Source organism: Pseudophryne corroboree, chromosome 10, assembly GCF_028390025.1.
Source record: "Pseudophryne corroboree isolate aPseCor3 chromosome 10, aPseCor3.hap2, whole genome shotgun sequence".
Classification (NCBI taxonomy): Eukaryota; Metazoa; Chordata; class Amphibia; order Anura; family Myobatrachidae; genus Pseudophryne; species Pseudophryne corroboree.
The window spans coordinates 23227035-23251545 of record NC_086453.1 but is presented as its reverse complement, the minus strand read 5'-3'; the positions used below and the strand labels follow the sequence as shown (position 1 = coordinate 23251545).

Sequence of the window (24511 nt, the reverse complement as noted above, 5' to 3'; positions counted from 1 at the left end):
GCCTCACACCAAGCAACATATTTTCGCCAAATGCGGTGATAATGTCTTGCGGTGACATCCTTCCTGGCTTTGATCAGGGTAGGGATGACTTCCTCCGGAATACCCTTTTCCTTCAGGATCCGGTGTTCAACCGCCATGCCGTCAAACGCAGCCGCGGTAAGTCTTGGAACAGACAGGGTCCCTGCTGCAGCAGGTCTTGTCTGAGCGGCAGAGGCCAAGGGTCCTCTGTAAGCATCTCTTGAAGTTCCGGGTACCAAGCTCTTCTTGGCCAATCCGGAACCACAAGTATGGTTTTCACTCCTCGCCTTCTTATTATTCTCAGTACCTTGGGTATGAGAGGTAGAGGAGGAAACACATAAACCGACTGGTACACCCATGGTGTCACTAGAGCGTCCATCGCTATCGCCTGAGGGTCTCTTGACCGGGCGCAATATCTTTTCAACTTCTTGTTGAGGCGGGACGCCATCATGTCTACCTGTGGTTTTTCCCACCGGTTGACCAGCATTTGGAAGACTTCTGGATGAAGTCCCCATTCTCCCGGGTGGAGGTCGTGCCTGCTGAGGAAGTCTGCTTCCCAGTTGTCCACTCCCGGAATGAACACTGCCGTCAGTGCTAACACATGATTCTCTGCCCATCTGAGAATCCTTGTGGCTTCTGCCATCGCCATCCTGCTTCTCGTGCCGCCCTGTCTGTTTACATGGGCGACCGCCGTGATGTTGTCTGACTGGATCAGTACCGGCTGGTTTTGAAGCAGGGGTCTTGCCTGGCTTAGGGCATTGTAAATGGCCCTTAGCTCCAGGATATTTATGTGGAGAGAAATCTCCTGATTTGACCACAGTCCTTGGAAATGTCTTCCCTTTGTGACTGCCCCCCAGCCCCGAAGGCTGGCATCCGTGGTCACCAGGACCCAGTCCTGTATTCCGAATCTGCGGCCCTCTAGTAGATGAGCCCTCTGCAGCCACCACAGCAGCGACACCCTGGTTCTGGCCGATAGGGTTATCCGCTGTTGCATCTGGAGATGGGACCCGGACCATTTGTCCAACAGGTCCCACTGGAACATCCTTGCGTGGAACCTTCCGAATGGAATTGCTTCGTACGAAGCTACCATTTTTCCCAGGACTCGTGTGCATTGATGTATCGACACTTTTCCTGGTTTTAGGATGTCTCTGACCAGAGATGACAATTCCTCGGCTTTTTCCAGTGGAAGAAACACTCTTTTCTGGTCTGTGTCCAGAATCATTCCCAGGAACAGAAGACGTGTCGTCGGGACCAGCTGTGACTTTGGAATATTGAGAATCCAGCCGTGCTGTCGTAGCACTTCCTGAGAAAGTGCCACCCCCACTATCAACTGTTCTTTGGACCTCGCCTTTATCAGGAGATCGTCCAAGTACGGGATAATTAAAACTCCCTTCTTGCGAAGGAGTATCATCATTTCGGCCATTACCTTGGTAAAGACCCTCGGTGCCGTGGATAACCCAAATGGCAGCGTCTGGAACTGATAGTGACAGTCCTGTACCACAAATCTGAGGTACTCCTGGTGCGGAGGGTAAATGGGGACATGCAGGTACGCATCCTTGATGTCCAGGGATACCATGTAATCCCCCTCCTCCAGGCTCGCAATAACCGCCCTGAGCGATTCCATCTTGAACTTGAACCTTTTGATATAAGTGTTCAAGGCTTTTAAATTTAAGATGGGTCTCACCGAACCGTCCGGTTTCGGTACCACAAACATTGTGGAGTAGTAACCCTTTCCTTGCTGAAGGAGGGGTACCTTGACAATCACTTTCTGTGAATACAGTTTTTGAATAGCCACCAACACTGCCTCCCTGGCAGAGGGAGTTGCCGGCAAGGCAGATTTTAGGAAACGGCGGGGGGGAGACGTCTCGAATTCCAGCCTGTACCCCTGAGATACTACTTGAAGGACCCAGGTATCCACTTGTGAGAAAGCCCACTGTGTGCTTAAAAACCTGAGACGTGCCCCCACCGTTCCCGATTCCGCCTGAGCAGCCCCAGCGTCATGCTGTGGACTTACCGGACTCAGGGGAGGACTTCTGCTCTTGGGAACTAGCTGTGTGCTGCAGCTTTTTCCCCCTTCCTCTGCCCCTCGGCAGAAAGGATGAGCCTCTAGCCCGCTTAGTTTTCTGGGGCCGAAAAGATTGTACCTGATAATACGGTGCTTTCTTTTGTTGTGGGGTAGCCTGTGGCAAAAAAGTCGATTTCCCAGCAGTAGCTGTGGAAACGAGGTCTGAAAGACCTTCCCCAAAAAGTTCCACCCCTTTATAGGGTAAAACTTCCATGTGCCGCTTGGAGTCGGCATCACCTGACCATTGCCTAGTCCATAACCCCCGTCTGGCGGCAATGGACATAGCGCTTATTTTTGATGCCAGCCGGCAAATATCTCTCTGTGCATCACGCATGTATAAGACCGCGTCTTTTATATGGTCAATCGTTAGCAAAATATTGTCCCTATCCATGGTATCAATGTTTTCCGACAGGGAGTCTGACCACGCAGCTGCAGCACTGCACATCCAAGCTGATGCAATAGCGGGTCTCAATATAATGCCAGTGTGTGTGTATATAGCTTTTAGGGTATTTTCCAGCTTTCTATCAGCAGGTTCTTTTAGGGCGGCCGTATCCGGAGACGGTAGTGCCACCTTCTTTGATAAGCGTGTCAGCGCTTTATCTACCCTAGGGGGTGTTTCCCAGCGTGACATATCCTCTGGCGGGAAAGGGTACGCAGCCATTAACCGTTTAGAAATGATCAATTTCTTATCTGGGGAAGTCCACGCTTCCTCACACACCTCATTTAATTCGTCAGATGCAGGAAAAACTACTGGTAGTTTTTTCTCACCAAACATAATACCCTTTTTTGTGGTACCTGGGGTATCATCAGAAATGTGTAATACATTTTTCATAGCCTCAATCATATAACGGGTGGATCTATTGGAGGGTACACTCGTCTCATCATCGTCGACACTGGAGTCGGTATCCGTGTCGACGTCTGCATCTGTCATCTGAGGTAGCGGGCGTTTTATAGCCCCTGATGACATTTGAGACGCTTGGACAGGCACAAGCTGAGTAGCCGGCTGTCCTATGTCGTCAAACCTTTTATGTAAGGAGCTGACACTGTCACGTAATTCCTTCCATAAGTCCATCCACACTGGTGTCGACCCCGCAGGGGGTGACATCACATTCACAGGCATTTGCTCCGCCTCCACATCATTATCCTCATCATACATGTCGACACAGCAGTACCGACACACAGCAGACACACAGGGAATGCTCTTACAGAGGACAGGACCCCACAAAGCCCTTTGGGGAGACAGAGGGAGAGTATGCCAGCACACACCAGGGCGCTATATAACACAGGGATATCACTATACAGAGTGTTTTCCCCTATAGCTGCCTATAATATATATATACTGCGCCTAAATTGTGCCCCCCCTCTCTTTTTTACCCTTTCTGTAGTGCAGGACTGCAGGGGAGAGCCAGGGAGCTTCCTTCCAGCGAAGCTGTGAGGGAATAATGGCGCCAGTGTGCTGAGGGAGTTGGCTCCGCCCCTTTTTCAGCGGGCTTTCTCCTGCTATTTTATCGTTTCTGGCAGGGGTTAATATACACCTATATAGCCTCTGGGGCTATATATGGTGTTAGTTTTGCCAGCCAAGGTGTTACTATTGCTGCTCAGGGCGCCCCCCCCCCAGCGCCCTGCACCCATCAGTGACCGCAGTGTGTGGTGTGCATGAGGAGCAATGGCGCACAGCTGCAGTGCTGTGCGCTACCTTGGAGAAGACAGAAGTCTTCAGCCGCCGATTTTCCGGACCACCTTCTTGTTTCTGGCTCTGTAAGGGGGACGGCGGCGCGGCTCCGGGAACGGACGACGAGGTCGGGTCCTGTGTTCGATCCCTCTGGAGCTAATGGTGTCCAGTAGCCTAAGAAGCCCAAGCTACCACCACTTAGGTAGGTTCGCTTCTTCTCCCCTTAGTCCCTCGTTGCAGTGAGCCTGTTGCCAGCAGGTCTCACTGAAAATAAAAAACCTAAACTATACTTTCTTCTAGGAGCTCAGTAGAGCCCCTAGTGTGCATCCTGCTCAGCCGGGCACAGAAATCTAACTGAGGCTTGGATGAGGGTCATAGGGGGAGGAGCCAGTGCACACCAGATAGTCCTAAATCTTTCTATAGAGTGCCCAGTCTCCTGCGGAGCCCGTCTATTCCCCATGGTCCTTACAGAGTCCCCAGCATCCACTAGGACGTCAGAGAAATAAAGCAGCCAGCTTTAACCTGCACAGAAACAAAATAACCCACCCAAATCTAACTCTCTCTGCACACGTTACATCTCCCCTATGAGTTTATCACGGAATGTTCATCCTACCTCAATAGAACAACTGTAAATTATTTGAGTACGATCTACTATCTAGACAATTGGAGATGCATGAAACGCGTGGGGCATATTTCGTACTACATGGACGACCTACAGCCTAAGATAATGAGACGTAACATTCAGACAATATTATATCCGCAGGAGGAACCGGGTGATGGGTCTCTGGAGAGTGTTTGCAGGTGGGGTGTCGCATCTCTCACCCCGGGGTTACCTGCAGGGTGTGAAAAGTGTCATCTACCACGTGGAGTACTTACCTTTTACAAACCCCGACAGTGAGGAGAACAGCAATGACATTGCACTGGTGCACCTACTTACCCCGCTCACATTCACAGGTATAAATCCACAATTTACCTTTGTATCACCCTATGTTATTACGTTACCCGGTGTAGAGGACTTAGGGGCCTACTTACTGAGCCTAGGAGAGAGATAAAGTACCAGCCAATCAGCTACTAACTGCCATGTCACAGGCTGTGTTTGAAAAATGACAGTTAGGAGCTGATTGGTCTGTATTTTATCTCCATTCAAGGCTTAGTAAATAGACCCCTTAATCTTAGTCCATCAGAACACAGATTGTGGATGGTCCTCACCCTTTCTGGTGATAAAGCCTGTAATGATGATAAAATACAAAACCTATTGTAAATGCTGTATGTGTTTATTGTTTTGTGATCTGTTACATTAACGTGAATAAAGAACTTTACATAAATACAGTAGATACATTGATATGTGTGCAATTACTACAAATTACAGTTCTATCTGGCCACTAGATGGCAGACTAGAGAAAAAGACAATAAAGCCATCCAGGGCTCTCTTATCTGGGTTTTCTGCTTGCAGTCGTAACCTCTGTCAGATGATCAGATAGCTATATATATATATATATATATATATATATATAGACGTTACTGGACCGGCACTTCCTTAATGTACATTATCTGCTCCGGTGCCCTCAGCAGAAAATAGCCATATTAAACAAGAGAGCTCACCTGGACAAAGGGGTGTTGAGGCCCCGAACTTTGGTGTCTTATATGATGCTTATTTAATACATTTTTGACTTGTGTAAGTTCTCCGAGTGCGGCTGCATTTTTTATATATATATATATATATATATATATATATATATATATATATATATATATCCTTTATTTCTTGACTGCATACATGTCTTTTGGTAGCTGTGAACCATGAGCATAGCTACCGTAGGTGTAAGCCCAGAGCTGAGAGGAGCCACCTTCCCTGTCACAGTTACATGTGTTATATAGAGGGTGTAACTACCATAGGTGCAGGGAGTGCAGCTGCTATGGGGACCAGAGCTGAGAGGGGCCACCTTCCCTGTCACAGTTACATGTGTTATATATACAGGGTGTAGCTACCATAGGTGCAGGGAGTGCAGCTGCTATGGGGCCAGAGCTGAGAGGGGCCACCTTCCCTGTCACAGTTACATGTGTTATATACAGGGTGTAGCTACCATAGGTGCAGGGAGTGCAGCTGCTATGGGGCCAGAGCTGAGAGGGGCCACCTTCCCTGTCACAGTTACATGTGTTATATACAGGGTGTAGCTACCATAGGTGCAGGGAGTGCAGCTGCTATGGGGCCAGAGCTGAGAGGGGCCACCTTCCCTGTCACAGTTACATGTGTTATATACAGGGTGTAGCTACCATAGGTGCAGGGAGTGCAGCTGCTATGAGGCCCAGAGCTGAGAGGGGCCACCTTCCCTGTCACAGTTACATGTGTTATATACAGGGTGTAGCTACCATAGGTGCAGGGAGTGCAGCTGCTATGGGCCCAGAGCTGAGAGGGACCACATTCCCTGTCACAGTTACATGTGTTATATACAGGGTGTAGCTACCATAGGTGCAGGGAGTGCAGCTGCTATGGGCCCAGAGCTGAGAGGGACCACATTCCCTGTCACAGTTACATGTGTTATATACAGGGTGTAGCTACCATAGGTGCATGGAGTGCAGCTGCTATGGGCCCAGAGCTGAGAGGGACCACATTCCCTGTCACAGTTACATGTGTTATATACAGGGTGTAGCTACCATAGGTGCAGGGAGTGCAGCTGCTATGGGCCCAGAGCTGAGAGGGACCACATTCCCTGTCACAGTTACATGTGTTATATACAGGGTGTAGCTACCATAGGTGCAGGGAGTGCAGCTGATATGGGGCCCAGAGCTGAGAGGGGCCACCTTCCCTGTCACAGTTACATGTGTTATATACAGGGTTTAGCTACCATAGGTGCAGGGAGTGCAGCTGCTATGGGGCCCGGAGCTGAGAGGGGCCACCTTCCCTGTCACAGTTACATGTGTTATATACAGGGTGTAGCTACCATAGGTGCAGGCAGTGCAGCTGCTATGGGGCCCAGAGCTGAGAGGGGCCACCTTCCCTGTCACAGTTACATGTGTTATATACAGGGTGTAGCTACCATAGGTGCAGAGAGTGCAGCTGCTATGGGGCCCGGAGCTGAGAGGGGCCACCTTCCCTGTCACAGTTACATGTGTTATATACAGGGTGTAGCTACCATAGGTGCAGGGAGTGCAGCTGCTATGGGCCCAGAGCTAAGAGAGGCCACCTTCCCTGTCACAGTTACATGTGTTATATACAGGGTGTAGCTACCATAGGTGCAGGGAGTGCAGCTGCTATGGGCCCAGAGCTGAGAGAGGCCACCTTCCCTGTCACAGTTACATGTGTTATATACAGGGTGTAGCTACCATAGGTGCATGCAGTGCAGCTGCTATGTAGCCAGAGCTGAGAGGGGCCACCTTCCCTGTCACAGTTACATGTGTTATATACAGGGTGTAGCTACCATAGGTGCAGGGAGTACAGCTGCTATGGGGCCCAGAGCTGAGAGGGGCCACCTTCCCTGTCACAGTTACATGTGTTATATAAAGGGTGTAGCTACCATAGGTGCAGGGACAGTGCAGCTGCTATGGGGCCAGAGCTGAGAGAGGCCACCTTCCCTGTCATAGTTACATGTGTTATATACAGGGTGTAGCTACCATAGGTGCAGGGAGTGCAGCTACTATGGGCCCAGAGCTGAGAGGGACCACATTCCCTGTCACAGTTACATGTGTTATATACAGGGTGTAGCTACCATAGGTGCAGGGAGTGCAGCTGCTATGGGGCCCAGAGCTGAGAGGGGCCACCTTCCTTGTCACAGTTACATGTGTTATATACAGGGTGTAACTACCATAGGTGCAGGGAGTGCAGCTGCTATGGGGCCCAGAGCTGAGAGGGGCCACCTTCCCTGTCACAGTTACATGTGTTATATACAGGGTTTAGCTACCATAGGTGCAGGCAGTGCAGCTGCTATGGGGCCCGGAGCTGAGAGGGGCCACCTTCCCTGTCACAGTTACATGTGTTATATACAGGGTGTAGCTACCATAGGTGCAGGCAGTGCAGCTGCTATGGGGCCCAGAGCTGAGAGGGGCCACCTTCCCTGTCACAGTTACATGTGTTATATACAGGGTGTAGCTACCATAGGTGCAGGGAGTGCAGCTGCTATGGGGCCCGGAGCTGAGAGGGGCCACCTTCCCTGTCACAGTTACATGTGTTATATACAGGGTGTAGCTACCATAGGTGCAGGGAGTGCAGCTGCTATGGGCCCAGAGCTAAGAGAGGCCACCTTCCCTGTCACAGTTACATGTGTTATATACAGGGTGTAGCTACCATAGGTGCAGGGAGTGCAGCTGCTATGGGCCCAGAGCGGAGAGAGGCCACCTTCCCTGTCACAGTTACATGTGTTATATACAGGGTGTAGCTACCATAGGTGCATGCAGTGCAGCTGCTATGGGGCCAGAGCTGAGAGGGGCCACCTTCCCTGTCACAGTTACATGTGTTATATATACAGGGTGTAGCTACCATAGGTGCAGGGAGTACAGCTGCTATGGGGCCCAGAGCTGAGAGGGGCCACCTACCCTATCACAGTTACATGTGTTATATACAGGGTGTAGCTACCATAGGTGCAGGGAGTGCAGCTGCTATGGGGCCAGAGCTGAGAGAGGCCACCTTCCCTGTCATAGTTACATGTGTTATATACAGGGTGTAGCTACCATAGGTGCAGGGAGTGCAGCTGCTATGGGACCCAGAGCTGAGAGGGGCCACCTTCCCTGACACAGTTACATGTGTTATATACAGGGTGTAGCTAACATAGGTGCAGGCAGTGCAGCTGCTATGGGGCCCAGAGCTGAGAGGGGCCACCTTCCCTGTCACAGTTACATGTGTTATATACAGGGGTGTAGCTACCATAGGTGCAGGGAGTGCAGCTGCTATGGGGCCCAGAGCTGAGCATCCCAGTGATTACCATACAACAGAGAGAGCATCCCAGTGATTACCATGCAATAGAGAGAGCATCCCAGTGATTACCATACAATAGAAAGCGCATCCCAGTAATTATCATACAATAGAGAGATCATCCCAGTGACTACCATACAATAGAGAGAGCATCTCAGTGATTGCCATACAATAGAGAGAGCATCCCAGTGATTACCATACAATAGAAAGAGCATCCCAGTAATTACCATACAATAGAGAGATCATCCCAGTAATTACCATACAATAGAGGGAACATCCCAGTGATTACCATACAATAGAGAGAGCATCCCAGTGATTGCCATACACTAGAGAGATCATCCCAGTAATTACCATACAATAGAGGGAGCATCCCAGTGATTACCATACAATAGAGAGCATCCCAGTGATGCCATATAATGCACAGAGTATCCCACTGATTGCCATACAGTATATTGAACATCCTAGTGACCTTCCAGTGCCCACCATGCAAAAGAAAGAATTTCCCAGGGACCAACATACAGTACACAGAGCGGGATGCAGTCAGAATCCCAACGCCGAAGCACCGAAAGGCTTATCGACTGTAAGTATAGCCGACGGATTAGGTTTAGGGCTGGGGGGAGTGGCGAGTTAGGTTTAGCCAGCAGGGGTGGGGACTTAGGTTTAGGCACCTCCGGGGGGCTGGTAAGGGTAAGGCACTAAGGGAGGATGTTAGGGTTAGGCTGCGGGAAAAGAGGATTAGGGGGTAGGGGAGGAGGGAGAACACCCCACACTCACCCCTGTCGGTCACATCATCATCTGGATCCCGGCGTTGGTTTTATGACCGCCGGAATACCCAGCGTCAGCATTTCATACCGGACCCCAAGGAGCATTCTAGTGTATGCCATACAATACACAGAGAATTGGTATGACATAGATGTCAGCATTACACATACAGTACACTATATTGTTTGTACGTGTATGCTGGTCTGTGTCATGTTGTGCTGGTGGTGTAGGTATATAGGAGGGTAATCCATGCTGAAGAACCCCAGTATAGGAATACATTAGTAAAAACACATAGAAGTACACTTTAACAAATTGCAACACCAGAAACCCATTGCTGGGATTACAGAGTCTCCTGCAAAATCTATTTCTATATACTGTATAAATGTATTTCATTTGTTTATTTATTTGATTGTATCACTAGAATACGTACAGCCTGCCTGTCTACCTGCACTGGGACAACAGATCGTAGATGGGAAGGTCTGCACAGTTACCGGTTGGGGCAACACTCAGTATTACGGTGAGTCTATAGCAGAGATTCACAGTAGATTATTTGCAATTGTACATTATAAAGTGCACAGATCTGTTTGGGGGAAATATACGCTTCTCTGTGTGTTCCAGTAGGAAATTTATATTATACTAATATCCACTATACTGGTCCAATATGCAACCTCATTGGGCAAAACTATAACATAGCAACATCTGTTCACGTTTTCTCCCATCCCCTTTCAGAACCGTACGGTTTCTGATCAGATAGTAATTAAGATTGGCAGCCACTTTGGGCTCTGACGTAACCGTCCGATATAAAGGGAATATGTTAGGGTATCTTAACTGTCTCTCGTGTCAGACAAATCCTGTTGTTTGTATCTTCAATGGATTCCAAATTCTGTGGGCAGCCTCAGCAGTGTCTCCACAGTACTAGGTAAGGGTTCTTCTTGCAACAGAACCTGGGTGAGTTATTCAACTATAGCTGCACGCAGGTAACAGCAGATGAGACCTCATGGAAACACTAGCAGGTGAGCACAACTGTAAGACATGGGGGGTAATTCAGATCTGATCGCTGGGCTGCGTTTTTTGCAGCCCTGCGATCAGATAGTCGCCGCCTACAGGGGGAGTGTATTGTCGCTGTGCAAGTGTGCGTTCCTATGTGTTAGCAGAGCTGCTAAAAATCAGTGTGCGCAGTCTCTGCGCAGTCCAGGACTTACTCCTCCAGTGCGATAGAATCAGGCTGATGGGGGCCGGAGCTGACGTCAGGAACCCTCCCTCAAAACACTTGGGAACGCCTGCGTTTTTCCGGACACTCCCTGTAATTGGTCAGTTGCCACCCACAAACGGCCTCTTCCTGTCAATCACCATGTAAACGCCCGTGCGAATGGATCCTTCGCACCATCCCGTCGCTGAGCTGCGATGCCCGTTGTAGCATGCGCAGTTTGGACCTGATCACACGCTTTGCGAAAACGCACAACAGATCTGAATTACCCCCATGGTGTTGTCCAAGACTGTATAGCCTCTATAACATCCTGGCATTGCATTTTTGGTGAGTTTCTGTGTTCCGCCATGTTTGTAGGCGTGTGCACTAATCCCCTTTATGTCTGACATATCTGACTTCTCAGGTCAACAGTCCGACATCCTGCAAGAAGCATCGGTGCCAATAATCAGCAGTTCAGTGTGTAACCAGCCGGACTATTACAGCAACCAGATCACCGGGAAGATGTTCTGTGCCGGATACGCAGAGGGCGGCATTGATGCTTGTCAGGTGACTGATTTCTCTTCATGGATAGAGGGTTTTACAGAGACTTTAGGCTCTTTTAGGTGCGATTCACTGGGGCGTGAACCCGGTCGTATCCAGTTAGCTGTTCTGTGATGTCCATGTGTAATCAGCTATGGAGTGGGAGGAGCTAGATACAAACCGTAAATTAAATATTACAGAGTGTTCACAATGAAGGTCAACATAATTATCTTTCAACTGTGATGAAACAACTACAAAATGTGTGTGTTTAGTAACTATGAGGGAGCTGTATCAAGGAGGGAAAAGACCAATCAGATTCAAGGTTGCATTTATCAAGTAGATTCTATAAAATGATAGGTGGAAGATGATTGGTTGCTATGGTCAACATCTCTAATGGTCCACAGCTTGGTTTTCACAGCTTGATTGATTCATCACCTCCTATACATAAAGTGTCTACATTCAACCTACTGTAGAGTGTTCTTCACTATGATCTAACTCATATGTGTCTGACCTAGGGGGACAGTGGAGGCCCTTTTGTTTGCGAGGATACCATCTCACGCACTTCAAGATGGCGGCTGTGTGGCATTGTGAGCTGGGGGATAGGCTGCGCTTTGCCAAACAAACCCGGTGTGTACGCCAAGGTGGATCAATACCAAAACTGGATCTACAGAGCCATGAAGGTGGGTATGGAACTCGGCAAAAGAGAATATGGCAAATATTACCTGTCATGACTCTTTAAGTTCAACAGGTTGCATCTGAATTTAATTTAAAAAAAATCAATATTTATATTTCATTGTGTGCTAATACTGATTTTTTTATTCCCCATTTCTCATACGTCCTAGAGGATGCTGGGGTCCACTTCAGTACCATGGGGTATAGACGGTTCTGCAGGAGCCATGGGCACTTTAAGACTTTTCAAGGGTGTGAACTGGCTCCTCCCTCTATGCCCCTCCTCCAGACCTCAGTTTTAGAAATGTGCCCAGGCAGACTGGATGCACTCCAGAGGAGCTCTACTGAGTTTCTCTGAAAAGACTTATGTTAGGTTTTTTATTTTCAGGGAGAACTGCTGGCAACAGTCTCCCTGCTTCGTGGGACGAGGGGGCAGAAGTAGGAACCAACTTTCTAAAGAGTTTCATGGCTCTGCTTCTGGCTGACAGGACACCATTAGCTCCTGAAGGGAACTGAATGCTAGCCGTGCCTAGATGCTCACTCCCACATCACGCCATCACCCCCCTCACAGAGCCAGAAGTCAGAAGACAGGTGAGTGTTAGAAGACAGATCTTCAATCAAGAAAGTGACGGCTAAAGGTACAGCACGGCTGGCGGGTGCGCAGCGCGCCATGTTTGCCACACATACACAGTCACTGCAGGGCGCAGGGGGGGGGCGCCCTGGGCAGCATGAAACCTATGGAAACTGGCATAAATAAGGGGCATAAGTTGCTGAGGCACAGTCCTACCCCCGCCAGTATAAAAAATTACCTCAAAAAAGCTGAGGAGAAACACGCCATTGAAGAGTGGAGCTTCCTCCTCAGTCAGCCAGCACACTGCTCAGCGCCATTTTCTCTCTTCCAGACTGCAAGGAAGAACGCTGGTCCTCCTCCACTGCTGAACAAGTATCAGGGTGCAAAAATGGGGGGGCCACAGTGAATTTGGTGCTATATAATTGTGTGATTAACATTATAAAAGCGCTGCATGTCAGTGGTTATTTTGTGTTCACAGACATTGTGTTACTGGTGCTGGGTTGTGAACTGGCAAATCCTATCTGTGTCCCTCTGACAGATTTTCCTGTGGGTCTGTCCCCTATAAGTCCCGGAGTGTCTGTGGTGTGGTTGTGCACGTGTGTGACATGTCTGTGGCAGGGAGTTCTTCCTCTGTGTGAGACATGTTAGAGACACAGAGGTGTAATATGACACCAAGAGCCTGACTGGGTGAAATGTTACATGATAGTATGAATCACTACTGAATCTCATACAGAAAACTGAATATATTCTGTTGAAGATGTGATTTTTAATAGTTCTGCCTTTCATCCACAGGGACCCCTCTGGGTCACATAAAAATTTGCACAAACTGATACCGACACGGACTCTGATTCCTGTGTCGACACTAGTGATTCCAGGGGAATAGGTCCTACGTTAGCAAAAATGCATTCAAAACATGTTTTAGCTATAAAGGAGGTGTTAGAAGTTACGAAGCCCCCTCTTTTACCACAAGGAGAGGGTTTACTTTAGTAAAGAAGTAATGTCATTTTCCCTCAACCTCAGGTCTTATTTAACCTGAAAAGAAATTTCAGATTCCCAAAAGGAATTCAGGCAGCTTACCTTTTTCCAAAAGGTGAGAGTCACCCCGCATTTAGGGCCCTGTCATAAAAGAGAAAAGGTGTTTCTCCCTGCGCCTGGAATGGCTTCATTTAAGGAGCCGACAGAACGCAAGTAAGTGAGGTGATCTATTGATGTGGCCAATGGGACACTACTCAGGCCTACCATTGTCGTGGGTGAGTAGTGCTATTGAGAAGTGGTCAGAAAACTTGTCATTAGACATTGACACAATAGATGGAGACGAGATACTCCTAACGTTAGGTCTTATCAAAGACGCTGCTGCGTACGTACTAGAAACTATGAAATATATTGGTCTCTTGGGATCAAGAACTGCTACCATGGCAGTATCGGCTCGGAGGGCGTTGTGGATTCGCCAGTGGAATGCCGATGCAGATTCCAAAAGAAATATGGAGGCTCTCCCGTATAAAGGTGAGGCCTTGTTTGGTGATGGGCTGGATGCGTTAGTCTCGGCGGCTACCGAAGGTAAGTCGATATTCTTGCCTTATGCTCCTACACCGGCGAAAAAGACACATCACTCTCACATGCAGTCCTTTCGGCCCAACAAATACAAAAAGGCCAAAGGTTCCCCATTTTTTGCAGGTAGGGGAAGGGGAAAAGGAAAGAAATCTGCAGCGTCTCCCGGATCGCAGGAGCAGAAGTCCACCCCTACTTCTGCCAAATCTGCAGCATGACGCTGGTGCTCCCTTGCGGGAGTCCGTTTGGGTGGGAGCACGTCTGAAACTTTTCAGTTAAATCTGGATTCAATCTGGCCTGGACCCATGTGTCTTACAAATAGTGTCCCATGGGTACAAACTAGAGTTTCAAGACGTCCCCCCATGCCGATTTTTCAAATCGACCTTGCCAGCTTCTCTTCCAGAAAGAGAGGCAGTAACAACTGCAATTCAAAAATTATGTCAGGATCAAGTCATTGTCCTTGTACTCTTGTCATAGCAAGGAGAAGGTTTTATTCACGCCTCTTCGTAGTTCCGAAGCCGGACGGCTCGGTCAGACCGATTTTAAACCTGAAAAATCTGAATCTCTACCTGAAAAGGTTCAAGTTCAAGATGGAATCCCTGAGGGTAGTGATTTCCAGTCTGGAGGAGGGGGACTTCATGGTGTCAGCAGACATAAAGGATGCTTACTTGTATGTTCCCATTTATCCTCCTCACCAAGCTTATCTGAGATTTGCAGTACAGGATTGCCATTACCAGTTCCAGACGTTGCCGTTCAGACACTCCACGGCACCAAGGGTATTCACCAAGGTGATGGCGGAGATGATGGTCCTCCTTCGTCAAAAATGAGTCAATATAATTCCTTATCTGGACGATCTCCTGATAAAAGCGAGATCCAGGGAACAGTTGGTGCAGAACATCGCACTCTCCCTGTCAATACTCCAAAAACACGGTTGGATCATGAATTTTCCAAAGTCGCAGTTAGAACCGACGACAAGATTGTCCTTTTTAGGGATGATTCTGGACACAGAAGTACGGAGAGTATTTCTTCCAGTGGAAAAGGCTCTGGAAATCCAGAAAATGGTCAAACAAATATTGAAACCAACAAGCGTGTCGATCTATCAATGCATTCGGTTGTTGGGGAAAATGGTAGCAGCTACGAGGCCATACAGTTTGGCCGATTTCATGCCAGAGTATTCCAGTGGGACCTGTTGGACAAGTGTTCTGGATCCCACCTACACATGCACCGGAATAATCCTATCCCCCCAAAGCCAGGATTTCGCTCCTGTGGTGGCTACACAGTTCTCACCTACTAGAGGGACGCAGATTTGGGATTCACGGCTGGGTCCTAATAACCATGGATGCAAGTCTCCGAGGCTGGGGAGCTGTCACACAGGGGGAAAGCTTCCAAGGAAAATGGTCAGGTCAGGAAGCCTGCCTTCACATAAACGTTCTGGAATTGAGAGCCATTTACAATGGCCTTCTACAAGCGGTACATCTTCTTCAAGATCATCCCGTGCAGATCCAGTCGGACAATGTAACAGCAGTTGCGTACATAAACAGGCAAGGCGGAAGAAAAGCAGAGCGGCAATGGCAGAGGTGACAAGGATTCTCCTCTGGGCAGAAAGACATGTAAGAGCTCTGTCAGCAATTTTCATTCCGGGAGTGGACAACTGGGAACCAGACTTCCTCAGCAGACACGATTTCCATCCAAGAGAGTGGGGCCTCCACCAAGAAGTCTTTGCAGAGGTGACAAGTCTTTGGGGAGTTCCTCAAGTAGATATGATGTCATCTCGTCTAAACAAGAAGCTTCAGAGATATTGTTCCAGGTCGAGAGACCCTCAAGCAATAGCAGTGGATGCATTGGTGACCCAGTGGGTGTTTCGGTCGGTATATGTTTTCCCTCCACTTCCACTGATTCCAAAAGTTCTCAAAATAAGAAGAAGAACAAGAGTTCGAGCAATCTTCATTGCCCCAGACTGGCCAAGGAGGGCTTGGTATACAGATCTTCAGGAGTTGCTCATAGAAGATCCTCTGCCTCTTCCTCCTCGAGAGGACCTACTACAGCAGGGGCCGTGTGTGTATCAAGACTTACCATGGCTACGTTTGATGGCATGGCTGTTGAGCGCCTGAACCTAGCCCGAAAGCGTATTCCCAAGGAAGTCATCCCCACTCTTATTCAGGCCAGGAAAGGAGTAATGTCTAAACATTACCACCATATTTGGAGAAAATGTGTGTCATGGTGTGAATCCAAGAAGGCTCCTACGGAAGAGTTTGAGTTGGGACATTTTCTCCATTTTCTGCAGGCTGGTGTGGATGCGGGCCTTAGATTGGGGTTAATCAAGGTCCAGATTTCGGCCTTATCAGTTTCCTTTCAAAAACAATTGGCCTCCTTTCCAGAAGTTCAGACGTTCGTGAAAGGGGTTCTGCACATCCAGCCTCCATTTGTGCCTCCAGTGGCACCATGGGACCTTAATGTGGTGTTGCAGATCCTTCAATCAGATTGGTTTGAACCTCTGCAGGAGATAGAATTGAAGTTTCTCACTTGGAAAGTGGTGATTCTATTGGCCTTGGCATCCGCAAGGCTGGTGTCTGAGTCGGGGGGCCTTGTTTCACAAGAGCCCTTACCTGATCTTCCATGAAGATAGGGCAGAGTTAAGAACTCGTCAACAATTTCTTCCAAAAGGTGGTTTCGTCCTTCCACATAAACCAACCTATTGTGGTGCCAGTAGCTTCTGACACTTTCACTGAGTCACAGTCTCTAGATGTGGTTAGAGCTTTGAAGATTTATGTTGCAAGATCAGCTCTGTTTGTCCTGTATGCTCCCAGCAAGATTGGGTGTCCTGCTTCTAAGCAGACTATTGCGCGCTGGATCAGAGGGACAATTCAGCACGCTCATACTACGGCAGGCTTGCCGGTACCTAAGTCGGTGAAGGCCCATTCTACTAGGAAAGTGGGCTCATCCTGGGCGACAGCCCGGGGCGTCTCGGCTTTACAACTTTGCCGAGCAGCTACTTGGTCAGGGTCAAACACATTTGCTAAATTTTATAAGTCTGACACATTGGCCGATGAGGACCTAAAGTTTGGTCAATCGGTGCTGCAGGGTCATCCACACTCTCCTGCCCGTACTGGAGCTTTGGTATAACCCCATGGTACTGAAGTGGACCCCAGCATCCTCTAGGACGTATGAGAAAATAGAATTTTCTCCTAGTCCGTAGAGGATGCTGGGCACCCGACCCAGTGCGTACTTTACCTGCAGTTTGTTCTTTATAGTCACACAAGTTGTGTTTCATTTGTTTTCAGCATGTTGCTGTAAATGGTTCATGCCTGTTGGCATGCGTCATGTTGAATGCCATGTTGTGCAGCATGGTTGAGGTGTGAGCTGGTATGAATCTCACCATTAGTATAAAAGTAAATCCTTTCCTCGAAATGTCCGTCTCCCTGGGCTCGGTTCCTATAACTGAGGTCTGGAGGAGGGGCATAGAGGGAGGAGCCAGTTCACACCCTTGAAAAGTCTTAAAGTGCCCATGGCTCCTGCGAAACCGTCTATACCCCATGGTACTGAAGTGGACCCCAGCATCCTCTACGGACTAGGAGAAAAGAATTTACCGGTAGGTATTAAAATCCTATTTTTAAAAATTTTCACATTTTATTAATTTTCCGATTCTATTTCCTGTAAATAGAGGTTACATTTGTGATTATTTTGCCATTTTTCTATTTGGGCAACATTGTGTTTCGATTCTGTTTCATATGCTGACAACCAATATTGTCATCCTTAATTAATAAGGGATTATAAATGGTCCAGGGGCGGATTGGTCACAGGGCTAACTTAGAAGAATCCCGGTGCCAGTCAGTACTACTGGTGGCTCTCCACAGTTTCCGGTGTGTTCCTTTGTACACTCGGCATCACTACTTACAGTTATTATTTTAACCCTTTATACAAGAGTGTCCTCAGAATCTCTCTTGTCTCCTGTGTTGCGGCCATTATTTGCCATATCAACAAATATCTTCAAAGACTCTCTATGCTAGGTCTGCTCTAGGCACTTTCCACAGTCCCATGTTGTTATCCTATTTGCCAGCCCATACTGGTAGTAAGTAACTACTACTTAGATCAGTAAACAAATTTTGCCTATGTGAAAATCTCATCAAACCTCAAAGGTTTCTACATACAGCCAAATACACACTTCAGGTCCTGCTCCGAGTCCAATAAACTCACAAACTCTGAGACCCATACATTAGCCACCACAGGAAATAAAACAAACACATTGGACCCACAGAAGAAAATAAATCAAACTGACCCTGATAGCAAAAATAAAACACATTTGCCCTCACAGTTAAAAAAATACACACAATGGTCCCCCACAGTAAAAAAAAAAAGAACACAATTGTCCTCACAGTTAAATAAAAAATAAAGCACAATGGGAACCACAGTAAAAAAAAAACACTGTCTCTCACAGTAAATATTAAAAATGCAATGGTCCCTGCAGTAAAAAAAAATAAACACAATAAACCCACAATAAAAAAAATAAACCTAATGACCACAGCAGTTAAAAAATAAAGCACATATACTCCCACAGTAAAAAAAAATAAAACACACTGGCCCCCATAATAAATAATAATAAAATAAACACACACAATGGTCCCCACAGTAAAAAAAAATAAAACACAATGCACCCTACATTAAAAAAAAACCATTGGTTCCCATGGAAAAAATAAATAAAACAGTATGTCCCCCATGGTGAAAAACAAAACAAAAAACCCCACCGTTGCATCCACGGTAAAAAAAAAAAAAAATAAGTAAAAAAAAAGTATTAAAACACACTGGCCACCACCATTAAAGAAAAATTACACACAGTGACCCCCACAGTAAAACAATAAAACACACTGGCCCCGTGGTAAAAAATAAACCACACTGCCCCATAGTAAAAATGTAATTTAATAAAACACACTGGCTCCCATGGTTAAATAAAACAACAACACAATGGACCCCACAGTAAATAAATAAAACACAATGCACCCTACATTAAAAAAAAAAACACATTGGTTACCATGGAAAAAATAAATAAAACAGTATTGCCCCCATGGTAAAAAAAAAAAAAAACACAGTTGCATCCACGGTAAAAAATAAATAAATAAACAAACTGGCCCTCACATTAAAAAATAAAACACAATGGCCCCCATGGTAAGAGATAAATAAAATAAACTGCCCTCGTGGTAAAAAAAAACCCCCACAGTTCTCACCACAGTAAAACAAAACACAGTGGCCCCTACATTAACGAAACAAAACCCAATGGTAAACCCATGGTAAATTTTTGTTTGAATACAATGCCCCCCCCCCCTTCCTCCCTCTCAGTAAAAAAAGTATTAAAACACACTGGCCTCCACCATTAAAGAAAAATTACACAGTGACCCCCACAGTAAAACAATAAAACACACTGGCCCCCTTGGTAAAAAATGAACCACACTGGCTCCATAGTAAAAATTTAATTTATTAAAACACACTGGCTCCCATGGTTAAATAAAACAACAACACAATGGCCCCCACAGTAAAAAAAAAAAACACAATAGTCCCCATGGTAAAAAAAATAAATTAAACAAAATGTGTGTGTCCCCCCCAGGGTAAAAGAAATACAACACGCTGCTCCACATGGTAAAAAAAAAATTAGCCTCCACAGTAAATAAGATAAAACACAATGGTCCCCACAGTAAAAAAAAAAGTACAACACAGTTGCCCCATAGTAAAAAAAAAACACGGGCCCCCACAGTGAAAAAATAAAACACAATTGGCAACACAGTAGAAAAAAATAAACTCACTGGCCCCAATACTAAAAAGTAAAACACAATGGCCCCAAGAGTAAAAAAAAAAAACCCAATACACTGGCCCCCAGAGTAAAAAACAAAGCACATTGGCTCCCATAGAAAAACATAAAACACAATGGCCCTTATGGTAAAAAGACACAGTTGCCTCCACAGTCAAAAATTGAAACACATTGGCTCCCACATTAAAAAAACAAATAAAACACAATGGCCTCAATGATAAAAAAATAATAAAACACCGTGTCCCGCATGATATAAAAAAACACAATTGTCCCCACAATAAAAGTGAAAACTAAAACACAATGGCCCTCATATTAAAAAAAATGAAGCACATGGTCCCCATGGAAAAAAACGAAACTAAACACAATGGTCCCCATAGTAAAAAATAAAACACAATAGTCCTCACAGAAAAAATAAAACACATGGTTAAAAAAAAAGTACATAAAATACAATGCCCCCCCCCCCCCCCCCAGTAAGAAACATAAAACATTCTGGCCCTACATTGGCCCTACAGTAAAAAAAAATTAAACATACTGACTCCTACAGTGAAAAAATAATACAATTGCCAAAAATTAAACACACTGTCCCCCACAGTAATAAAAAAGTGAAACACAATGGCCCCAAAAGTAGAAAAAAATATGACACACACTGGCCCCCATGGTAAAAAAACAAAAAAAAAACACAATGGCCTACATGTAAAAAAAGAAAACCATAATTGCCTCCACAGTAAAAAAAAAAAAAAAAATTAAACACACTGGCCCCCACAGTAAAAAAATATAATAAAAATACAATGGTCCTCACAATAAAATAAATAAATAACATACACTGGCCCCCCATGGTAAAAATAAAATTAACGCAATTGTGTCCACTATAAAAACAAATTTGAAACACAACAGCCCCCATGTTAAAAAAATTTTATAAAACACAATGGCCCCCATGGTAAAAAGGTAAATAAAATACAGTGTCATCCCCCCTCCCCCACACAAACAAAAAAAAAACCAAAAAAACACAATGGCTTATATGGCTATACAATAAATTAAAACACATTGGATCCCACAGTTAAAATAAAACACACTGGCCCCACAGTAAAAAGTAAAACACACATAAGTTGCCCCAGCCCTCCCCAGAAGTCCGACCTGACCAGTGATTCAGAGGCTACACTGTGCGGCTGAGTAACATCTGAACCGCCTGGAAGAGTGCACAGCTGCCCAGGCCTAAATTTAGCGCACTGCACCCCCATTCGATCTGGTGGCCAGTGACAATGAAGGGTTGGAGCGGCTCGTCACCCACCCCTAAACATGATCCTGCTCTCAGGCTATCCATTTGCCATATTGCCAATCCAAGCTTAGAACTAATGCCCTTATTTATCACTGTGAGTGATACATTTCACCAGCCAATCCGTTCCTAACTGTCATTTTTCAAACCCAGCCTGTGACATGAAAAGTAGGAGCTTATTGGCTGGTGCAATTTATCGCTCACAGTGAAATTTATCACTCATTGATAAATAAGGGCATAAGTAACCAATCCCAATTATAAATACATGTTTTTTTTTTGTTTTTTTTGTTTTTTTTGCAGAGCAAAGTGGATGCCACTGGGATTATAGGGATGCAGTGAAATCACTGTGAGAACTGCTTTCAGGAGAGAACATTGAGTTTGGATTCAGTGTCTGCTACGTGACAACCATTTTTCTGCAGTATAAAAGGGAGCAATAAACACAGGGACAATGGCGGGTGTGTCAGCAGCCCCCAAGGCCGTGCTTACAATCATTGTCATTTCTATAAACTGCTATAATGTTACTGTGCCGGTGAAGAAGAACTCAGGAGTCTGATGACCTTACCAGCCGTGGCAATCAGCGGGCTGTATCGGAAAGCACCTGTACACTTTTTCCTTTTAATTTAATAACATTTTACTACTTTCATATTCTAAATTGGGGGGAGATTAATAAAAAGTGCACATTGTCCTTACTCCTCGGAGAATGGGCTTAGGGGAGAAAAGTCAGACATAAGTAGAAATGGATTTTATCTCGGAGTTCTGATACTTCCAGCAAGCGCCGCACTCGTCACACTGCCGAATCGTGCGACCCTTTGTCGTGACTGCCGCACAGTGCGTGTGGATCTGGCGTATGACTAAGCAATTTGGGGCATGGCCACACTACTGCCTGAAATTTTGGGATTGGTGGAACGTGGTTCTTGCCCCGTTTGCTTTTGGATTTCTTTAATTAGTTAGGTCTAACGAGTCAGGGCACGAATAGCAGTCATAATGAATATAGTTTTATCTGTACGTCCTACTGAGTACAGACCATACTCCATTGTATGATACCGTTGATAACTACAGTCTAGCATGGCATATATTCAGCGCCATTTTACCAAATAGGCACTGGCCTAAGGGCCCCACGGCTTTTAGGGGCCCCACGACAATGGATCAAAATAGTATTGATTTGATCTTGAAAAAAAAAATTACAATCACGCTTTCTTAAATTGTTTCCAAAAGATAAAATCAACTCAAAGAAACAAAAACGTTTCATTAAAGACTCTACAATGTAGAGAAAATACTATATTAATGTAATGTACCCATCAACAACTACATAAACATACAGACATAAACCACAGACATCAGATTCACATTACAGTTCCCAGATCGTAGACTGTTGGTTGGTAACATTAAAAACGCTATTAGGCGATAGTTTGAAAGGGGGGCCCCAAGATTTTGACTGTCTAGGGGCCCTCCACTTGGTTTAATCCAGCACTGCATATAATCACAGTTGAGTCACACTTTCTGTGGCACTACTATGTGGAAACCAGGCCACGAAATTGCCTAAAGCACTTTATGGTTTTGAAAGGTAAAAATATCTACTCTGATGTGAATATAGCAAATATATGCAAAGTAAAACCTAGACATTATGGAAAGTTTCAATCAGGTTATAAGCTGCGCAGAACGGGCGCACCACAAGATAGCATGAAAGAGCGATTTATGGAGGATATTTTGGCTAGGGCAGTGCTTTCCAGACTTTCACCGCTCATGGCACCCTTAGGCCATCAACATTTTTTTTTTCACGGCACCCCTAGACAGAGGAGAGTCGATTTGCAGCAATGTTCCGTTGTAACATCACGCACTACTTCAGCATTTCTTATCCGCCAGCAAAATCACGCCCGCTGTTACCCGCACCCAATAGGTTAGCGAGCAAAACGAGTGAGGTTTTTCTAGCATAACAACCGGCTGTGCGCGTGCAGACCTAATCTTGCGATAAACTGACTCTCGCCACAAACGTTTCCTATTGCAATACTCAGCACATCTTTAGTTACAGTCATGTGGTGCTGCGCATGGTCGCGCGTCTCCAGCGCTGGTTTTGACAGTCACATAAAACAGGAGAGGGGGATAGAAAGGCATGAAGAGGGAAGAAGTGGAAGATGAGGGAAAGAAGAGAGAGGATCATGGATTGGATGTAATGAAGTCCAAGTTGGCCAGAGGTGCGGGTTCCTGGCCGAACTCGAATGTTTTTTTAAAGCGGCAAATGTTTACAAGGTAAAACCGTGCCTTGTAAATGGTTGCTACTTTGAAAAAACGTGTGAGTTCATCTGGGAACTCGCACCAGTAGCGGATCTTGCTACGGGCACACAGGATTTTTGCCCAGGGCGCCGCCTTCCAGAAGGCGCCGGCGCCATCCGGAGGGCGCTGCGCCATGGCAAGATCTGCTACTGTTTGTCAGTGCCCCCCGGTGCTGTGCGACGCTGTGAAGGAAACTAGACGGGTTACGCTACCCGTCTAGTTTCGCTTGGTGGAGAGGACCTTTGCTGTGCGGTGCGCGATGATGTCATCGCGCACCGCACAGCATTGTGGGACTGGCACATAGATGCAAGGGGTCATAATTGACCTCTAGTGTCTATGCTGTGCTATGGGAGAGACGTCATGACGTCTCTCCCATAGATCCGAGGAGCGGCGCCGGCGGAGGTCAGCAGCGGGTCGGGAATCAGGAGCGGGGATAGTAAGTATTAATTTTTTTGTAAGTGGCGCTAATGGGGGCACAACTCTCCAGGGGGCACAAATGGGGGCACAACTCTCCAGGGGGCACAAATGGGGCACATATCTACAGGGGGCACAAATGGGGGCACAACTCTACAGGAGGCACAAATGGGGGCACAACTCTACATGGGACACAAATGGGGGCACAACTCTACAGGGGAGATAATGGGGGCACAACTCTCCAGGGGGCACAAATGGGGGCACAACTCTACAGGGGGCACAAATGGGGGCACAACTCTACAGGGGAGCAAATGGGGGCACAACTCTACAGGGGGCACAAATGGGGGCACAACTTTACAGGGGCACAAATGGGGGCACAACTCTCCAGGGGGCACAAATGGGGGCACAACTCTACAGGGGGCACAAATGGGGGCACAACTCTACAGGGGGCATAAATGGGGGCACAACTCTACAGGGGGCACAAATGGGGGCACAACTCTACAGGGGGAGCAAATGGGGGCACAACTCTACAGGGGAGCAAATGGGGCACAACTCTATAGGGGGCACAAATGGGGGCACAACTCTCCAGGGGGCACAAATGGGGGCACAACTCTACAGGGGAGCAAATGGGGTACAACTCTACAGGGGGCATAACTGACCATGCCCCTGTATGAAGCCACGCCCAATATTTTTGACCGGTGAACCACAAGGGTTAGAATCGGCCCTGACCCGCACTTCCGGTCAACTCGGACTGCATCCGGCCAGTGGTGTTGAACCAACAGTGGATTTTGGGAGTAGATGGGAGAATATGGATGGGCA

General features: G+C 46.7%; 1 protein-coding gene across 3 annotated transcripts in view; it reads left to right on the top strand.

Annotated features, from left to right (window-relative positions):
• The window catches only part of HPN (hepsin), a 167975-nt gene extending 144016 nt beyond the window's left edge, over positions 1-23959 (top strand). For all 3 annotated transcript variants that reach the window (XM_063942226.1, XM_063942228.1, XM_063942227.1), the window contains exons 10-14: positions 4519-4709; positions 9845-9940; positions 11034-11176; positions 11665-11829; positions 21308-23959. In XM_063942226.1, coding sequence (XP_063798296.1) covers positions 4519-4709; positions 9845-9940; positions 11034-11176; positions 11665-11829; positions 21308-21346 — 634 coding nt within the window. In that variant the 3' untranslated portion in view covers positions 21347-23959. The remainder of the gene's footprint in view (positions 1-4518; positions 4710-9844; positions 9941-11033; positions 11177-11664; positions 11830-21307) is intronic.
• Positions 23960-24511: the final 552 nt, after the last annotated feature.